General features: G+C 38.4%; 1 protein-coding gene across 2 annotated transcripts in view; it reads right to left on the bottom strand.

The window, feature by feature from the left end:
* The window catches only part of KIAA1324L (KIAA1324-like ortholog), a 209,114-nt gene that overhangs the window by 122,712 nt on the left and 65,537 nt on the right, over positions 1-20,865 (bottom strand). Inside the window, exons 1-2 of one of the 2 annotated variants that reach the window (XM_011996056.1) lie at positions 5,530-5,607; positions 4,632-4,752 (exon numbers count right to left, since the gene is read on the bottom strand). In XM_011996056.1, coding sequence (XP_011851446.1) covers positions 4,632-4,636 — 5 coding nt within the window. In that variant the 5' untranslated portion in view covers positions 4,637-4,752; positions 5,530-5,607. Of the gene's footprint in view, positions 1-4,631; positions 4,753-5,529; positions 5,608-20,865 lie in introns of those variants that run through there. The other variant, XM_011996055.1, reaches the window with a different exon arrangement.

Here is a 20,865-nt window from a genome sequence, read left to right as displayed (position 1 = left end):
CATATTTCCTTCTTTCCTGTTTGCTGGCTATGCTATAGTATCTTCCACACCTGTCATTGAGGCTACAGCTCTGCCCCTCTCCACTACCTCTCAGCAAGCTGAACTAGTTGCCTTAACTCAGGCCCTCCCTCTTACAAAAGGACTACGTGTCAATATTTATACTGACTCTAAATATGCCTTCCATATTCTGCACCGCCATGCTGTTATATAGGCTGAAAGAGGTTTCCTCACCAGCAAGGGTCCTCCATCATTAATGCCTCTTTAATAAAAACTCTGTTCAAGGCCACTTTACTTCCAAAGGAAACTGGGGTCATTCGCTGCAAAGGCCATCAAAAGGCATCAGATCCCATTGCTCTAGGCAACGCTTATTCTGATAAGGTGGCTAGACAAGCAGCTAGCATTCCAAATTCTGTCCCTCACGGCCAGTTTTTCTCCTTCACATTGGTCACTCCTACCTACTGCCCCGCTGAAACTTCTACCTATCAATCTCTTCCCACACAAGACAAATGGTTCTTCCAGCCTCACAGGCCCATTCTATTCTGTCGTCATTTCATAACCTCTCCCATGTAGGTTACAAGCTGCTAGCCCGTCTCTTAGAACCTCTCATTTCCTTTCCATCATGGAAATCTATCCTCAAGGAAATCACTTCACAGTGTTTCATTTGCTATTCTACTACCCCTCAGGGATTGTTCAGGGCCCCTCCCTTTCCTACACATCAAGCTCTGGGATTTGCCCCTGCCCAGGACTGGCAAATTGACTTTATTCACATGTCCAGAGTCAAAAAATTAAATTCCTCTTAGTCTGGGTAGACACTTTCACTGGATAGGTAGAGGGCTTTCCTACAAGGTCTGAGAAGGCCACCACGGTAATTTCTTCCCTTCTGTCAAACATAATTCCTCAGTTTGGCCTTCCCAACTCTATACATTTCTGATAGCGGACCGGCCTTTACTAGTCAAATCACCCAAGCAGTTTTTCAGGCTCTTGGTATTCAGTAAGACCTTCATACCCCTTACGGTCCTCAATCTTCAAGAAAGGTAGAACAGACTAATGGTCTTTTAAAAACATACCTCACCAAGCTCAACCACCAACTTAAAAAGGACTGGACAATACTTTTACCACTTGCCCTTCTCAGAATTCAGGCCTGTCCTGAGAATGCTACAGGGTACAGCCCATTTAAGCTCTTGTATAGACGCTCCTTTTTATTAAGCCCCAGTCTCATTCCAGACACCAGACCAACCTAGACTGTGCCCCAAAAACTTGTCATCCCTATATCTTCTGTCTAGTCATACTCCTATTCACTGTTCTCAATGACTCATAAATGCCCTGCTCGTTTATACTGCCAGTTTACACTGTTTCTCCAAGCCATCACAGCTGATATCTCCTAGTGCTATCCCCGAACCACCACTCTTAACTCCCTCTTAAAGTACATAAATAATCTTTGCTGGCAAGGCTATGCTGAACCTCCTTAGACACTGTCTAATTAGATGTCCCAGGTCCTCCCAATTCTTAGTCCTTTAATACCTGTTTTTCTCCTCTTATTCAGACCTGTGTCTTCTGCTTAGTTTTTCAATTCATACAAAGCCGCATCCAGGCCATCACCAATCATTCCATATGACAAATACTCCTTCTAATAACCCCACCATATTGCCTCTTACCACAAAATCTTCCTTCAGCTTAATCTTTCCCACTCTGGGTTCCCACGCCGCCCCAATCCCTCTTGAAGCAGCCCTGAGAAACATCGCCCATTATCTCTCCATACCACCCAAAAAAAATTTTCGCCGCCCCAACACTTCAACACTATTTTGTTTTATTTCTCTTATTAAGAGAATAAATAAGAAGACTTCTTCTAAATAAGAAGACAGGAATGTCAGGCCTCTGAGCCAAAGTTAAGCCATCATATCCCCTGTGACCTGCAGGTACACATCCAGATAGCCAGTTCCTGCCTGAACTGATGACATTCCACCACAAAAGAAGTGAAAATGGTCTGTTCCTGTCTTAACTGATGACATTACCTTGTGAAATTCCTTTTCCTGGCTCTTCCTGGCTCAAAAGCTCCCCCACTGAGCACCTTGTGACCCCCACCCCTGCCTGCCAGAGAAAAACCCCCTTTGACTGTAATTTTCCTTTACTTACCCAAATCCTATAAAATGGCCCCACCCCATCTCCCTTCACTGACTCTCTTTTCCGACTTAGCTCGCCTGCACCCAGGTGAAATAAACAGCCATGTTGCTCATACAAAGCCTGTTTGGTGGTCTCTTCACATGGACGCGAGTGAAAAACTCAGTGGGTAAGACACAGGCTCTAGAATCAGACATGTCTGTTTTTGAATCCTAGACCTGCCACGTCTGGGCTATATGACATAAAGTAAATTACTTCACCACTTTAAGCGTGAGTTTCCTTTTTAATAAAATGGAAACACTGATCCTAGTTATCTGAGAGGGCTGTTGTAAGGATACAATGGGATAATGACATAAAGCTCCAAGCACAATGTTTGGCACATAATCAGTACTTGAGAAATGGTAGTTATTGTTAGCAATAGAAAATCTAAGCTCCTGAAGAAATATCCAGTTACTATGATACTGCCTTCAGCAGCCAAACACTAACGACTAGTTTAAGTGACACAGTTAAAGTTATGAATTGTGCTTCTAAGTTGCTTAAGCCTATTAACTTACTTGTGAGTTTTAAAACAATTTGTCTTTAACACAAGCAAATGTTCACAGATCTAAGGCCAGACTGACAAATTCCAGATCAAATGTAAGTATACTATACAGGAATACATGGAAATTCAGATTTCAGACAAAATACAAAGATAAAAAATGTACCAGCCAAAAGTATTATTATTTTTGAAGTATTATCACAAAAGTATTATCATTTTTAAAGCAAGAATCATTTTTAAGGTAAGTAATAACTAATAGTGACCTGATTAGTAGTCAGAATTTTCACAGAAGTGCTTGCTAGAGTGTCAGATTCAAAATGTTATCTGTGGAACCTTACTGTATATAATGAGCAAAAATGTCTCTGGCAACATTTAATTAAAACTAATTCCTATGCAGGCATCAATTCTGTAACAGAGTTGACCCTTAGCCAACAAATGTAATCAGTGCTATGCTGATAAGTATTTAAAATCCAGCTACCAAGGGAAAGGAGGCCCTCAATTTGTAGTGTTCGCTAGTTTTTATGGGTACAATACTCCACAGTGGCCCATTTCCAGCTAACGATCAGTTCTCAAAAGCCAGCGCTAGCCAAGACCACCATACCACCTAGATATGAAGTTGGCATTCAAAATGGTTAGGCGGTCCACCTGAATAGGGCTGTTTACAAGGAAACCAAGGAATTAGCCCACAAATGAAAAGTAAACATAGGTAAATGATATATAGATTTTTCTAGGCAAGTAACTGAAGCAAATTCACAATGGGCTAATTACATAGGTATGATTCAGGCTCTGTTTCCCTTTCAACCACATTGCTGTCACTGAGAGCTCATCTGCCCTCTGCACTAGTGGTTTCACACACCTCAGTCTTGTAGCAGCTTCTTCTATACAGACCCTCTTGTCTTTTAAAACTGTTGCTACACTGAAGCCTTCACCTGCCCACTTGAGGGCCTCTCAGGTTCTCCCTGAATTCACTCATTAATGTCATTCACCAGGAAATAATGGTATTTTTCCCTGACTTTCCTCATAAGATTATTGCAGTTTCCCTTTTATCAGTAAATCTACAAATTATGCTAAAAACTCCTCCAGCTAGTAACAGAGGAACGCTCTCTATGAATAGGAAGAAATTAGTTATCCACTTAACAATTTGCTTACCTGATCTTTTATTTGGGAACAGAAAAACTGAGCTTTTAAGAATATTACCTGGAAGACTGCAAGAAAACCCAAATACATTCCCTCTCTTTTATTTCCAGCTTCGAACTTTAGTCCACCCCCTCGACTATTTTGCTGCAAGAACCCCTAACTCACTAAATTAAAGGATTTTTAAAAGTAAAGTTTTAAATGAAAATAAATTTACATGTATTTCATATTTCTCTGTTAATTTATAATGTTGTACTTCAAACCTGATTAACTCCCAAAAGACAAGCTGTTGAATGTGATATCCAGCAATTCTATAATCTCTCTGTAGGTTATACTAAAAAAAAAAAATTAAGTTATTTCTATGGCTAAAAAAAAAATCCATTGCAAGATGACAGAGTTCTGTGGATGGATGGTGGTAATGATAGTAAACAATATGAATATATTTAATGCCCCTGAACTAGACACTTAAAAATGGTGATGATGGTAAACTTTAAGTTATGTGTATTTCAACATAATTTTTTAATTTTATAAAAACATTTTTAAAATAAGAACAAATCCATTAATAAGAAACTCTGCCACTCTGCCCTCCCATGGTTTCAAATAAGAGAATAGATTTTTTAAAAATAATAATAATATTCTTTAATATTGCCTTTGTCTCATTACAGACTTGAGATATAAGGGCATCTGGTGATGAGAAAGGCTGCATTTATTCTGCTAGATATCAATGCCATATGCTCACTTTTGTAAGGTCTCCTACATTCATTATAATTAACACCTAGGGCTAATATGAAGAGGTAATTGTTTAATCAAGAAAACAAATGGTCAAAAAGACAAAACATACTGCATTCTTTGCCTCTCACTGGGTCAGGCAGGCCAGAGCAGTCCACTGCAGAATTTGGAATGGCAACTCTCCACCTGGAGCCACTGCTATCACATTCCGTATATTCAAAGTGATAATCTTTCTGCAAACAATCACAAAAACAAGCCTTTGTTAGAGCCAATTCTAACGGGGCAACTGTGCTTTCTCTATCACCCCAAGCCCCTGTTTCCAAGCTGTACCCTCTCCTTGATCCTCCCCCATCCCACCCACACCAAGCAGCTTATTGATCAAAGAGGTATGCTGCTAGACACAGAGTAGGTGCTGAGGAGATGATGCAGGACAGGACAGTCAATGCTGTCAGGTTGTGACCATTATCCTTTCACCTCATCCATCCAGAAAAGCTACAGCACACTTCCCTATCTCTTGCAGGCTTTTTAAGCTCTGAAAAACTGATAGATGTGAGTAGGAGAAAGAGCAGAATAACACTAGGAATTTGACTACTGTCACTGTCCCATGTGTTTCAACGAAAGAAACAAGGGAACCATTTCCATTGACCTAATTCTCGCTCTGTTTAAAATCTAACAGAAGGTGTAAAAATTAATCATCAAATACTAATAAAAGACTACAAGTTTTTAAAGTAGCTCTCCCAGTCTTAATAAACATGTACCACAGCAGGCTGCCATCAATTACAGACTATTAAAATTGACCATTAATTACAACTGCCAAATTAAAACCAACCCCCAACCCACCTCTCTCCAGCCTTTAGTTGTTTTGAAATTCTCACAATGACCTCCCTTGGTCAGAGCACATTACACATAAGTGATATTTGAACTGAGAGGAACCCAAACAAAATATTATTGGAGCATTTTAAGAATGTGAAAAATTCCAAATCTACCCCAAATTATTTTCAGTTCAATACCTTACTTATTCAATTCAGTATCCTGCATGTGGCTATTCTGCTGCATCCACAGTTTTGCCTCCCTCACTGTGTCAATGACAAGTGAGAATAGAAACATCAAGCCACATCACCATGGAGAAATCAGGAATGAGAAGGCCATTGCCCTTGACCTTCTCTGCACAGCACATTTTGCTAACAATGACTCTCCTAATTTTAACATTTTTTGAAATCTAGATAAGCTGAGATTTCCCAAATCATCAAGTCTGGGTTCCCTTTTGTTTAACAGTTCTTCCCTCAGTGCATGTTGCTTCTCTCATAATTACTATAAGCAACAAGAAGAACTCACGCCATTCCTTCAGCACTTTGCTTGGAAATCTGCTCAGCTAAATATCCAAGCTCATCTTCTAAGTTTTGCTTTCCACAAAAACACAGGACCTCAATTTTGCTAAGCTTTCTGCCACTATATTAAAGGGGTCACCTTTCCTCCAATTTCCTGGAGGAAATATTGGAATAAATATTTATTTATTTATTTATGAGACATTCCTCTTTTCTTGCTGGGCCCTCACTAGTATCACTTTTAATATTTTAAAAAATATTCTGCTTATGACAATTTACATATTCTTTAAGATGATACAGACATTTTCTGCCATGCTTCTCACTTCCTCCTGAGCCTTCACGGGCAGTCTCTAAAATCCACATTTCTACCAACAATCTGTTCAAGGCCATCTAGACTTTACTAGCATGCACCTCAAAATTCTCCCAGCCTCTGCCCAGTTTATCCAATTCTAAAGCCACATTCCCACTTGTAAGTGTTTGTTACAACAGCACTTCCCTTCCAGGTACCAAAATCTGTATTTGTTTCCCATAACAGCTGTAATAAATTAGCAGAAACTTAGCAACTTAAAACAACAGAAATATATTCTCTCACAGTTCTGGAGGCTGGAAGTTCAAAAGCTGTATTACAAGGCTGATCAAGGTATCGCCAGGCCGTACTCTCTTAGGCAGCTCCAGGGGAGAATCCACTCCTTGGCCCTTCCAGGTTCTGGTGGCTGCCTGCACTTACTGCCTCGTGGCTTCATCACTCCTGTCTCTGCCTCTGTGGTACCATTGCCTTCTCCTCCTCTTGTGAAAGCATTCAGGGCCCATCATAGTAAACTCACTTTCTCAAGATTCTCACTTTAAATCTTCAAAGTCCTATTTTGTCATATAACAATAATATTTACAGGTTCTGGGGATCAGGACTTGGATTTTTTGGAGGACAGGGGCAGCAGGAAGGAGTCTGACTCAGCCTACCACACCCTCCCATGGCAGAATAGCCTTGACCTGCCATGTATTTGCATAATGACTTTCTTGTTTCTCTTGTTCCTTGTTATTTGTATTAGAATGCATGTCTTGGCTAGGGGCTGTGCCTCAGCCCTGTAATCCCAGCACTTTGGGAGGCCAAGGTGGGCGGATCACTTGAGGTCAGGAGTTTGAGAACAGCCTGGTCAACATGGTGAAACCGTGTCTCTACTAAAAGTACAAAAATTAGCCGGGTGTGGTGGTGTGCGCTTCCCAGCTACTCGGGAGGGTGAGGCATGAGAATCCCTTGAACGCTGGAGGCGGAGGTTGCAGGGAGCCGAGATTGAACCACTGCACTCCAGTCTGGGCAACAGAACGAGACTCTATCTCAAAAATAAAATAAAACAAACAAAATAAAATATAATAAAATAAAAGTCTGCCTTATTTCCATGTTCCACTGAGAAGATTCTGGCCCCTGTATATTAAGTTTAGGTGATTTCTTATCATCCTAGCAAAATAATGATACTGTGAAGTCGCATGAATTTCAAATAAAGCAAGGTCTCTGAATAAAACAGGTAAGCTCCAAAAAACTGTCCTCCATCGCTGCCTCTGTTATTCAGCCTGCCAGTTGAGAACAGCAGTCAGAGAATAGCAATCAGAACACGGAAAAGGTATTATGTTTTCTGGCTGCATGTAATGTTGGATGTCATGTGCCAATTAATTTTCCTAAGACTCCTTTATCCTATCTGCCTTCTCTAGATTACTCAAGGACTCTAAAAGGCTATTGTTACTATTGTTACCAAACTCTTAGGAGTTCAGCAGGAAGCTTTAATTTATTTCTTTATAATTTAAAAATACTGAAATGCAAACCTATTTCATGCAAAGGGCAGACCTTGGGGTCAGGGATTTAGATTGCAGCACAAATCAAATGGGTTTTATTTTAAATTATTTAATAGGCTACTTCATTTGGGCTGGCAACAAATAAAAAAAGAAAAATCTGCTTCTAAACTCAATCCTTAAATCCATAGAAAGATCTAACAAACACTGTGGTACAGTAAAATTGCTAAAGGTACAATGTATATTTTCCAAATATTCTGAATGGCATTCAGGGTACTGAATAAAGAGAAGTACAGCACATATGCTTTCAGATTTATAGGTAACACCCCAAAACTCTAACCATAGATGCAAATAAACATTGAGCACTTAAAACTGGTCCCTTGGAAATGGAAATTTTCTGGTAGTAAAGGATAATTTAAAAGAAAAAGTAGATTATTTCTCATACAAATAGAAAATTAATACATGTCAAAAATGTTGTCATTATTTAGCAAGTCAGTCAGTAAGATGTTATCACCAATTCAAAGGAGAATTTGAAGGACACACCAAAACAGGCAATTAGGAAGGTGAAATGAATTTATTGGGAGATGCAAAACTGGTAAATATCCAGAGGGTAATAATCAATTGCATTTCAAAGGATAAAATACATTTTCATTTCTATGGACAAAAACTATTTGTATTACTATCAGTTACCTACAACACAGCATTCTAAAATAATCCAAAGACAATGAAAGGTGCAGGCTGCTATAGAAACTGATCATTCTGAAAGGTGCACTAAAAAGCACATCCAGTAATCTTTTCCACCTATTTTAGCATGCTTCACAGTTTTTCTTGACAAGCGGAAAATTCTTGACAATTTTCCCTACACTTCAGGGCTTCTGACAGTTTATCAACAAACACATTGATATGAGTCAGAGCACACTCCAAACAACAGAACATCAGCTCACAAGCCACACTCTCCAAATTATAAACTGAAAGAAGTGCCTGGGCCCATGCCAACTCAAAGGATGGCAGTTATTTAGACATTCTGCAAAGCGCAGAATGCTGGGGTGTGGAGACACTGCCCCAAATAATCAAACAGTAAAATTCCCTATAAACCTTGCATTGTAAATATATGGAAACCAGGAAACACTCCAAGAAGAAATAGAGCATGGAATTACTCCTGATCACAAAACACTTAAGGGAAAATTACTCTTCCATATAAATCATGGCACACCACACAGACACGAACTTGCACACACTGACATGCACATGCACAAATCAAAGTACAGATGTGAATCCTTGAATAACAAAAATTCAAATTGTGCTATCTTACATCAAAAACACAAAAATTCAGTATACCTCCAAGTAAATACTGGATGTCATGGTACCCCCTCAAACACCAAAGTCATCCACACTACAAAAGCTACATGGTGCTTACTGAAAACACCAGGGAATCACCTCCCAGTTCTGATAACAATACTTACAGTTAAAATATAGACCAGATACTTTTTCAAATAAATCTCACAAATAAAAATAATATGTACATATGTTGACATATTGATCATATTTTTTATATACTGACATTAACATATATTGCATATTAGATATGATTTATGCATATAGCAATATATCATTTTTATTTATGTCATTCTTTATTTCCCAGCACTTAATTATTAGATAATTATGATGGCCTAATGGCCTAAAGCCTATGGGAGAAATTTTTTTATTATTATTATACATTAATTTCTAGGGTACATGTGCACAATGTGCAGGTTTGTTACATGTGTATACATGTGCCATGTTGGTGTGCTGCACCCATTAACTCATCATTTACATTAGGTATATCTCCTAATGCTATCCCTCCCCCCTACCCCCTACCCACAATAGGACCCGGTGTATGATGTTCCCCTTCCTGTGTCCAAGTGATCTCATTGTTCAATTCCCACCTATGAGTGAGAACATGTGGTATTTGGTTTTCTGTTCTTGCAATAGTTTGCTGAGAATGATGGTTTCCAGTGGCATCCATGTCCCTCAAAGGACACAAACTCATCCTTTTTTATGGCTGCATAGTATTCCATGGTGTATATGTGCCACATTTTCTTAATCCAGTCTGTCACTGATGGACATTTGGGTTGATTCCAAGTCTTTGCTATTGTGAATAGTGCCGCAATAAACATACGTGTGCATGTGTCTTTATACCAGCATGACTTATAATCCTTTGGGTATATACCCAGTAATGGGATGGCTGGGTCGAATGGTATTTCTAGTTCTAGATCTTTGAGGAATCACCACACTGTTTTCCACAATGGTTGAACTAGAAATTTTAAGTAAAACATAGTTCCTGTACTCAATAAGCTTATGATTTTGTTGAAGTAGACAACACACACACAAAACTTTATAAGAAAGCATAAAGAGTAAGGGCTCAAAGTGGAACAGTGACATCACAAGTCAGTGTCCAAGTAAAAACTCCCATCAAAATTTCCAATAAAATTCCTTAACTCTCAGATTTTCTAGAAAAATAGGGACCTTTAAATGTTAGAATCGCATTCAGTAGAGTATGTGTGTAAGAGTATACAAAACGTGACCCTATTTTATTATGATTTCAAAGTCAGAAGAAATCTCTGTGAGCTGGAACAGTGAGAAAAGGCTTTGAGGAGAAGACCCTGAAATATAGGAGGATTTGTAACTATTTTAGCACTTACCAGTTCCTTCGAAAACAGCTAGTTTGATAGGATGTGGTAAGCAGCAAGATCAAGCCTGAAGAAACTATGCCTAAAGGTGTGCAGTGAAATACATCAGCCTAGGGTGGATGAATAGGTGAGTGACTGAATGTAGTCTCCTGGTCTTCTGTACTCAGATTTGCTCATATTAGTAAACTGCCAATGAGAAAATCAGCTCCCTGATGCTCCCTGTCTATCTTCTGTAGGCAGTTAAGAGTTGACCGCAGTTAATTATCAAGATACAGCAGATGACCACAAATTCTAGTAAAGAATCAAAAGCAGCAGAGGCAGTAGAAAGCCTCTATCTTCAAGGCAGAGAAAATGCTGGTACCTAGAACACACACAAATGGAAAGGACAAAAAGAAGCAAATGTAATTAATTTTCTTCATTTCATTTTGTTCATGTAAAATTCCTTCCCTTTGAATTTTTTAATGTGAAATGTTGAGAACAGCGTAACCTTGTATTTGATGAGACCGCAACTCCTCTGGGAGAAAGGCTTCCGAATTTAAGTGCTCAGCAAAGCACTTGGCACACTTATTTGAGAGAGCGAAATGGCAAGAGGAAAAAAGGGAGACAGCACGAGATTGCAGTGGCACTATTATATTAATTCCAATTGCAATGAGTGTGCACGCCTCATTATACTATGTGGAAAGGCCAAAAGCAGAAGAATACTTAATGCAGAAATACATGCAACTTATATGAGCTTCTTTAGCCTACATTATTAAGTACATGAGCACAGAACTGTGCAGCAATATTTATATTCAAGTTTTTCTTTTATAAAAGGAACATGATGCTACCATGGAAACCTGCTAAGTAATATGTATCTGATCTATTTGTGACACATCCTTTTCACTGTGGCCACTGTATTTCTTTTTAGAAATTATTTTGGAAAAAGTTCATATTTTAAACCTGAGTTCCATGTCTATCTTTGTAAACAGGTGCTCAATTCATTTTTGAAATTTTTTATGTTTATTGAGTACCTCCCACACGCCACTGTGTAGACTCTGGGGATATAGCAGTGAACAAAATATCCAATTCTCTGCTCTCCTGGGGCTTACATTCTAGTGTTAATGAAAGTACATAAGGTTTCTTTCTTAGAAAGATCCAGCTTAGACTATTTTCTTTCTATGGCTCTCAATCCCTGCCTGTAAAAGGACAGGTAATGAACTGGCAACAACAAACCTAGATCCCAACCTCACCTCTGCCATTACTAAATTTAAGACTAAGTGACTCAACTAACTCTTTGAACCTCAGGTTCCTTTGAATCTTTGAAATAAAAAGCTATGCTTCACATCTTATGGTCTATGTTCCATATTTTCACTGTTCTTGGTAAAGAGAAACCAACCACATTCTGTAATCACGTACTTCTCAGGAAATTTTCAAAAAATGAACATTCTAAAACATACCTACCTACGAATAAATGAAAGAAACATTTCTATTTTCTCAAGAAACCTGCAGCTAGACAAGCTACAATAATATTAATATTAGAAATATGAACTAAAACCCTCATCGAAGATAATGAGAAAAATATTTTTAAAACCAGTTTTCTCAGATTGAAAGTATATGTTATTGTATAAGACAGTCTTTAAATACATGCATCATTTTATTATCTAATTACATTTAAACTTATTGAATTAAATATATGTTTATCTCTGCTCCTCGCCAACCTACAAAAGAATGGAGTTTCTAAAGAGAGCAGAGAGTAAAGGATTAAAAATACCAAAGAGAAGTGAAAACGGCAATAGATGCAGGTGGCAACAATTATTTCTGGAAGATGAAAAGCATAGGTGAGCTCTAATTGACTTATCAAGGCAACAAAAGCTGAAAGCCAAGGATAACAGAGATGGTGATTTGAGCTGCAGAAAAACCTCAGAAATCAGAGGTGAAAAAAAAAATCTATCTAAAAACAGAAAGACTGGTTGAAAATCTGTTTGAGAATTGTTAAAGTATGCCCCCAGCTGACAGACAAAATGGACTCCCTGTGGCTATCTGAGGTGGTCAAAGTTTAAAAAGAACCAGGCAACCACGGCTGGGTGAAGAAGCAGTCACGCATTCTGTGTTCTCAGGAAGATGTAAAAGTGTTAGAGGACCTCCCTTTCTACAATCAAGCCAAACCATTTTTTATCGTCAGTGCCGAGATAAACCATGGCTAGAAACCACCACCCAACAAGGCCATTGGAAACAAACACCTGACAGAGACTTCTGATTTGAGGCTTGGAACCAACCAATCAAGCTCCTCTGCCCCAGCCAATCAGGGCTTGGTTGTATCGCTCATCAGAACTCAGCTGCACCACCCAATCAGAAACAAGAGAGTGTCAATCCTTCATTTGCACAAATGAACCTGATGGGGAACCCGTGCAGTGAGTTTTGCTGTAAAACCCTAATCCTCCTTTGTTATCAGGAATTCAACTTCCTTTTCATTAAAGGCTGCATCTCCCTGGTTTGCAAACTCTTCACTGGAATAAACAAACTCTTTCCTCCAAATTCCTTTTCAGAGAACTTATGCTCACAGAATGTAAACCTTTCAGTTTCCCTTTCACCTCATGACAAGAGAAGAGTTATTTCCTCTGGAAAAAAAAATCAACTAGGGAGATTATAGATTCAGGGACATAAATGGACCTATGTAAACAGCTTAAGTAATGAAAGATGAGATCCACCTCGGGCACACATCCCCAACACTGAAACCCCAAGTCCAGCTACCTTCAATGCCACTGTCCTTTCTGCTTGAACCACCGCCCCCAAAGACTAGAAGAGCCATCTTCCTGCCCTCCCAAAGGTACCTTCAGCGGATGTTACACCCTACACTGGTATCCTTTCCCACATCATTTCAGCTGATTTTCACACGTGCTTACCTTAGAATTTAGATTAGCTGGAATGTAACCTTTATCCATAATATGATCATTACTATTGTCATTAAAAACATTAACAACATTTGCATAATTCTGTAAGCTTTCCAAAATAATTTTCATGACATTAACCCACGTGAATTTGTCCACAGTACGGTCCCACATAGTAGGCAAGGGTCATCCTCATGGCTTCCGACCTACCTCAATCTCATCTCCTGCTGTCCAGATGAACACCACCATCAGCCGAACAGGCCTCTTTGCTTCTGCTCTTGCCCACACCCACTACACTCCACAGCCAGTTCTAAATGGAAGATCTCATTATGTCATCTTTGCTCAATACCCCAGAATGACTTCCCATCGGCCTGAGGATAAAGTCCACAATCCTGCATTGCATAAAAAGCCTTTTTCGATTCATTCTCGATCTGCTGCTTGAAGCTTCATTTCTTAACATTATTCATATATGAAATGTTGAAGCTACAGGATCAAATATGCTGTACAATTCCTCGCCTCCAGAGTCCAGCATGTAAGTGACTTTTTCTCTGCCTGGAAGGCTCTTTCTGCCTACATTTTGTAATAGCATGTGGAAATCTGTATAACAAATCACTGTGTAACAGATTCTTTTTCAGGTCCACCCCTACTATTTGCAGGACCAAGGCCAGGAGTATAAATTGGTGTGCCTCTTCCTCTTCAATACCTACCCTGCACCCTGAGAGGTCTGCCTCACATACAAGAGGCAACCCCAACCTGCACATCCAACTCTAGTAAGTGTTCGTGCCACAATGGCATGCTCTATTAATACATCAGGAGGATGGACCTGGGAAACCTCACAAAGGCCCTAGAAGCAATCTTGGACCTTTTAGGCAGGTAATTTCAAGGTCATGTTAGCAGAGTATGATAAAAAGAAGTTGGGGCATGACATGCAGGTGGCCACAGCTCCCTGGCCCACAGACTCTAAAGCAAGAGGAGGGACACAGTTAGAGGAGGACCCTCTACAGTGGAGACCAAGGCAGGGGCCCCTCTTGCCTGGTCTAAAGGTAGTATTGGTCTCTATTATATGACAACACCCAAACATAAGAATAGCAAGAAAGATAATTACCACTTTATAAAGTAAAATTTAAAATTTCTTAGAAGGGAGGGAAGATCCCTCCCTCTACCTCTTGAAGGGTCCTCACGTAACTAGGTAATAGTAATTTTCTTTTTTTTTTCCAAGCCCAAATTAAAATCGCAATGGTATATGAAAGTGTAATTTTCCAAAAAGGGAAAAGGAAAATCCTTGGAAACCCATTTGTTTTGTCTAATTATATATGGTTAAAACTTACCTGTATATAAGCTATAAATTCTTCTAAATTAATCAGGCTGAAACTAAAAGGGCATCTTTGCTTTTGCAAGATTTGAGCAACTACTTACTATTTAATAAGCACCAAGAGAAACTACATCAAAATTTCAGAATATATTATATATACCCCATGATACATCAATTCCACTTCTAGGCATGTAATCCAAGGAAGCCACGTTTGTATCATAGCATTATTTAAAATAGTGAAAACTTTAAAACAATTGTGCAACAATAAGAGACTGGTTAATAAATTAGGGTATACACACATAATAAGTTTTATATAGTCCATTTAAAAATAATATGAAAAAGGTATATTTAATAACAAAATTCTTTCTGACATATTTAAGTATAAAACACAGGTTATAAAGCAATATATCTGAACTCCTGTAGAGTGAGAGAGAGAGTGTGTGTGTGTGTGTGTGTGTGTTGGATACATGCAAAAAAGGCTATAAGTATATATACTAAAAGATTGACAGTAGTTAACTGAGTGATGTGACTATTTTTATTCTATATAATTATGTATTTTCAAAATTTTCTACAGTTAAAATGTATTTATTTCCTTCAATTCAGGTAATTTTTTTGCCAAGACATTTAAAAAATTCATATTTCTCCTTACTTTAGGATAAGATATCTGGTGGGACATGAGAAAATTCAACTATACCACTGAAGGATTATTCCATAACATTCATTAGCTCCTCAGTCTAAATCACTTTCTCTGATGGGTAGCATTCACCTAGCAAGGCTTTAAAGTCAAGGTCATAAGTAAGACACAGGTCAGATAAGTTCTGAAGAAGGGAATATGGAAGGGAAAATTCAACACTTAAGTACTTTTGAAATGAGCAGATACAAGAAGGATTCTGCTACAGAGTGGATAAAGAAAAGTGGGAATAGTCAAATGAGAGAAAACAGAACAAAAAGATGATGGAGCACAAACAGCACACTTTGCTGATTTCAAAATTTGGCTTCAGAAGGGGCAACTCCACATCTGAATTCAGCTAAGCCGCTGGCAGATCTCAGACAGAAAAAAAATTATAAAAATTCAATTTAAACGTAAAAGCTAATTCTTGCCAATGCTGCCACTTGAAATTGAGCTTTACTTTGTACAGAAATAGCATAGGTGATAAGTGGCTTTGAACATTAAGACATCCAAAATTATGTTTTTGTTTGCAAATTGTGAGATAAATAAAAATAAGTGAGTTAAGTTCTTTTGCATTCAACTGACCCTGTAAGAATATCTTAAAATCAATAACTTTTTAAAAAAAAAAATAATATAACCCTAATAATACCTCTGTCATAACTATACTTTCTAAAATTAACCTTAAAACATCTATTAAAAGGTTTTCTTCTTAACCATAAACATTAGACACCTGCTGTTCTGTCTGCCTGGCATGGCTTCCTATTCCTTTAGGTAACAGCATGTCCCCTGCTCTCATTACACTTTGCAGTTCTGAGTGGGCCAATCCCTGGCCAGGCCCTAATATGGACATGCTATCTGGACAGTCACAATAAACTATTCACAGTGGTGCTAACCAAGATGAAGAAAGTCCACTATCGTTTCTTGTTCCCCTTTTGCCCAAAATATAAAAGCAAGATTCTGCAAAATAAATAATAGCAGGTAGTCTGGAGAAGAAAGTGAGAACTTTCTAACAGCTAATACAATGGTAGGGAGTTACCTGGCTTCTTTTCTTTCCTTTTTCTCCTTGAGCTGAAGGTGGGCCAAATCAGAGAATTGCACAGTGGGTGCAGAATGCCAAAAACTACAAGAGAGGCCCATTTTTCTGGCCAGAGGAACAAGAAAAAAGATCCCTGTGGTTGGAGTATTGGGAGAGGGGAAATGGGATCAGAAAGTGAGAGGCAGATCCATGTGCTTTTTTATGTTAATGTTCTTTTTCTCTTCCAGTCTTTCCCCAAGGCCAGCACCAGTTTGGAACAGCACCGATGCCACCACAATAATGCAAACACCTAATACCCCAAGAGAAAACCTCTCTCTACATAAAATAACTAGAACAGGGACTTCAGCTGTGCAAAGGGTTTAGGAGAAAATCCTTATTATTTTTTTTCTTCCTTCTTTGTCTTGTCACTTCATCCCAGTCAAGTGGAATTGCACAAAAACATGCAAGCTAAAACTATACAATAATCCATCTTTCTGGCCAGAGGAAATATAAAAAGCAGTCCTGAGAAAATATTCAGAGAGTAATGGAGAAGAGAAACCTCTGGTTCAGTCTATGAAGTGACAGTGCCAGGCTCACCTTCAAACTGTGCAAATATGGAATATACTCAAAGAAGTATAGCGAAAGCATGGAGAGCTGAACCACAACATAAACCACTATCTGAACTAAACCTGAGTATTGAGCAAGGGGCAGATGATCCTACCCCTCAACTCCCCTCTCCACACACACAAAAGATAAAAATAGCCAAAGCTTTGAAAACTGAATAGACACTGGAAGGAACCACCACACACAAAAGGTGAGAAAAAACATGCGGTCTGAACCTAACCAGGTCAACTGCCTGCTAAAACAAACCAACCAAACGTCTACAGAGGATTTTACAAGGATCTAGAGATTTACAACATATTATTAAAAATATCCAGAATATAATCAAAACTCAATTGGATATACAAAGAACAAGGAAAATCTGACTAATGTTCCAGAGAAAAGACAATCAACATATAACACCACCAAAATGTCATAAATATTAGATTCTCTAAAAATGCAGAGCATCTAGTACAACCATCATGCATAAGGTTAAGGCACTCTAGGGTCTGGGGTCCTCAGAACTGCCCTGCATAAGTTCTGTGTTTTCAAGTTTAAACTGTGTGAGTCAGGTTGCTGGCACTGCAACTATAGGTGCTAAAAGATACTTGAGATAGGCAATCATTCTATAATGCCAACTCATATTTATGTATGTCTCAAATCACAGTCAAGGTTGATGAATGTGGTGGTGATGATAGCTGCCACTCATTATTGATACATATCAGTCATTGTGCTAAGTTCCCAATATCTTAGTGCTGCCCACCACCTTATAAGGCAGAGTTTTTAAAGATAAGGAAACCAACAAAGATTTAAGTAACCTCCCAATATCATACAGCTGATTTATAGGGGTTCTGGGAATAGAACCTAAGTGCCTAACTCCAAAGCCTGTCCTCATGACCATTATAGTTCCCTTGCTGGATCCTAAGAGCTCATGTTAAATCTAAAAACTTCATAAACATAAATCAAAATAAAAGCTGATGCCTCACTATTCCTCCCTGTATATCACAGAAAGCAGAACTTAGTTAGCAATATCCCCTTTCACCCAATCTCTCCCTGTACCTCTCAATATCATGTCTCTCCCCATATCATACCTCTCCCTGTACTCTCAATACCATAACACCACCCTGTCTCCTGGGGAATCGATAACCTCAAAGTAAATTTAAAAATAATTCTTCACAAGTTATCTGTTCCAAAATATCTTTACTTTCTACCACATTTCTTCTAATTCCTCAGCTTTGTCTGTTTTCCTATGTCAGTTTTAAAACAATATTTGATATTTTGTTTTCTGATTACAAAGCAATACATATTCTGTATGAAGAGTTTAGAAAATAGGGAAGCACAAAAAAACCTATCATAATATCATCAACCAAAAATAACCACTGTTAGGATGTCAATCATTTTTCTAAGCACATTTATTTAAAAAATTAAGATACCATTTATCATATCAAGTTTATATTTTACAAGTAATAAGTATTAATATTTACTTGAGAAAATTAGAAAATATGGATAACGATGGCTTTTCTATGGCATTCTCTTTATTAATATTTTTAAAAGTTATATATTAATATGTCATGGTCACTTCCTCACATGGTTTGGCTCTGTGTCCCCAAATTTCACCTTTAATTGTAATCCCCATAATTTCCACCTGTCAAGGGTGGGACCAGGTGGAGATAACTAAATCATGGGAGCAGTTTCCCCATGCTCTTGTGATAGTGAGTGAGTCTCATGAGGTCTGATGGTTTTATAAGTATCTGGCATTTCCACTGCTTGCAGTCATTCTCTCTCCTGCCACCCTGTGAAGAGGAGGCCTCCCCAGCCATGACTGTAAGTTTCCTGAGGCCTCCCCAGCCATGCAGAACTGTCAATCAATTAAACCTCTTTCCTTTAAAAATTACCCAGTTTCAGGTATTTCTTCATAGCAACATGAGAACAGACTAATACACTTCCAGTAAGAAAATTAAACATTTATCTGTTCACAAAATATAATACACATCTCTGCATCTAGGAATAAATTAAGAAAAAATATAAGGCACACTGGTTGGGAACTATGAAGTCTATTTGCCTTACTCTTTTCACCAGTACCTATGGATATCTTTCCTTTGTGGGAAAAATAATGGAACATTTTCTCAGTGCTCTCAGACCCTTCTCCATGATTCACTGCAGAAACTTCAAGCAGGCAGATTATTTATAGTCTAAGAAGGAGCCTGAGGCAAGAACTTGATTCTCATCCCAGCACCATCATTTTTCCAACTGTGTGCCTTAGGAAGGGCACTCAGTACCTCTCAACCTCAATTTCCTTGTCTGTCTGTAATAAGATTGTAATGTCTTACACCTCTTTATCTTGTAAGGCTATAGGAATAAATACACATGGTAATATTTAGGCTTCAGTGCCAGGAAAACTCTTACTCAATTATTGTATTTCAGGTCATAAACTATACTAGACACCAGAAAATAATGACTGTAACTGTATATTTTCTGATTTGATCCTTGTGGCAACACTGTGAGGCAGGTACTGACACATTTCCTCAATTCTGAAGTGCAAATTTGAAGACTTTTGAAATGACATCAAAAGAAACTTGTCACTAGCTTTGCAGAATAAGTGTCAGAGCCCATGTCTATGCAAATTTAATAGGCCAACTATACACTCATTTTGTTATCACTTTGGTTACCTGTATCACAAGAGTTGGATTTATCTTCAACTTTCTGTTTATAGCAACTGAATAAAGATTGCACAATGATGCAGCAAAGAGACCAAAAGTTAGTGTGTACAAAAATTACCTCTGCCACAAGAGGTAATATAATTAACAGGACAGAAGTTGCCAACTCCCCAAGAAAAGACCACGTTAAGTTTAAAAGCTAACATACAACCACTTCATGCATCTTGAAGGACTGTCACTTAGATACTATCAAACACTTCTGAATAACTCCAAAGAGACAGAGGTTAGCTACAGGTGACAGAATCATAAGTGTAACCTAGTAGAATAAAGAAGCTCTTAGGGGTATTTATAAAAAGAGCTCAAATTATTCACAGTAGGGAAATATAAATTAAAACCTAACAAACAAAATCAACAGGAAATGTGAGACACCAGTCCAGCCTTAACTTATGGGATGCTGTTAAAACTAATGGATTAAGTACCTTAATTGGCAGATGCCTAAACCCAACTGAGCCACAGCATGAGTTCACAAAAGACTTGACATGGGTAAAGCCATAATGTGGAGAGAATGCAAAACAGGGTGTAGAGTAATAAAAGAAGAAAATTGGGGGATACTAATATGGAAGGCAAGACAGAGGTAGTATCAGGTCAAGCCAATGCGAGCTAGGATCCCAAGCACAGGTTTAGAAAAGAAATATGTCACCCAATCTCACAAACTTCCCATGGACAGAAGTAACTCATGAGACTTCCAGGGGTATCCAAGGGAGAGAATACAATGATGGGTTCTTAGTTTCTGTTTCTGGTTGGGCCACTAAAGCCCCTTCCTCATCCCTCTTTTCCACTTATCACTAAAGACAGAAACTGAAAATCATGGTTTCAGGCTGCTAAAAGCCTAAAACAAAACAAAACAGAACAGCAGCAAAATAAGGCGGGCTGGACAAGCTTGCTAGATATTCCAGGCGAAGGCACAGACTTGGTCTTTGACAGAAATATTAAAGAAGAAATTATACAAAATTAAGTGGATACACTTATACTATTGTCAGTTGGAAAATATTGGTTGGTGGCAATTTCTCTCACTTACCAAAAAAGGTAATAAAACTCTGGTATATTTTAGAATAAATGGTGCCTTAGAATTGAGGAAATATGGTATTGAGACAAATCTGAGATTCCAGGTTTCTGACATCAAACATTATGGGTGAGGCAAAGCCAAGTGCCAAAAATAGCACAAGCACAATTCTGTCCTTGCTGTATTACAGTTACTAACCTTAGCAATTCACTTACTAACATACATTAGAGGCAGTTCCCTCTTTTATTACTTGCTTTTAGTACTTCAGCACTTCCTATCTCAGCTGGATCCCCATCCACTTTCTGCAGTCTTTATGGACACCTTCCCTAGTCAGTTCACCTTCCCACTCTCCTCATGACAAATCTAAAATTTTTTCAAGCTTAGTC

This window comes from Mandrillus leucophaeus, unplaced genomic scaffold (assembly GCF_000951045.1).
Source record: "Mandrillus leucophaeus isolate KB7577 unplaced genomic scaffold, Mleu.le_1.0 Scaffold50, whole genome shotgun sequence".
Classification (NCBI taxonomy): domain Eukaryota; kingdom Metazoa; phylum Chordata; class Mammalia; order Primates; family Cercopithecidae; genus Mandrillus; species Mandrillus leucophaeus.
Note: the sequence above shows the minus strand (reverse complement) of the source record. Positions and strands in the feature narration are given on the sequence as shown.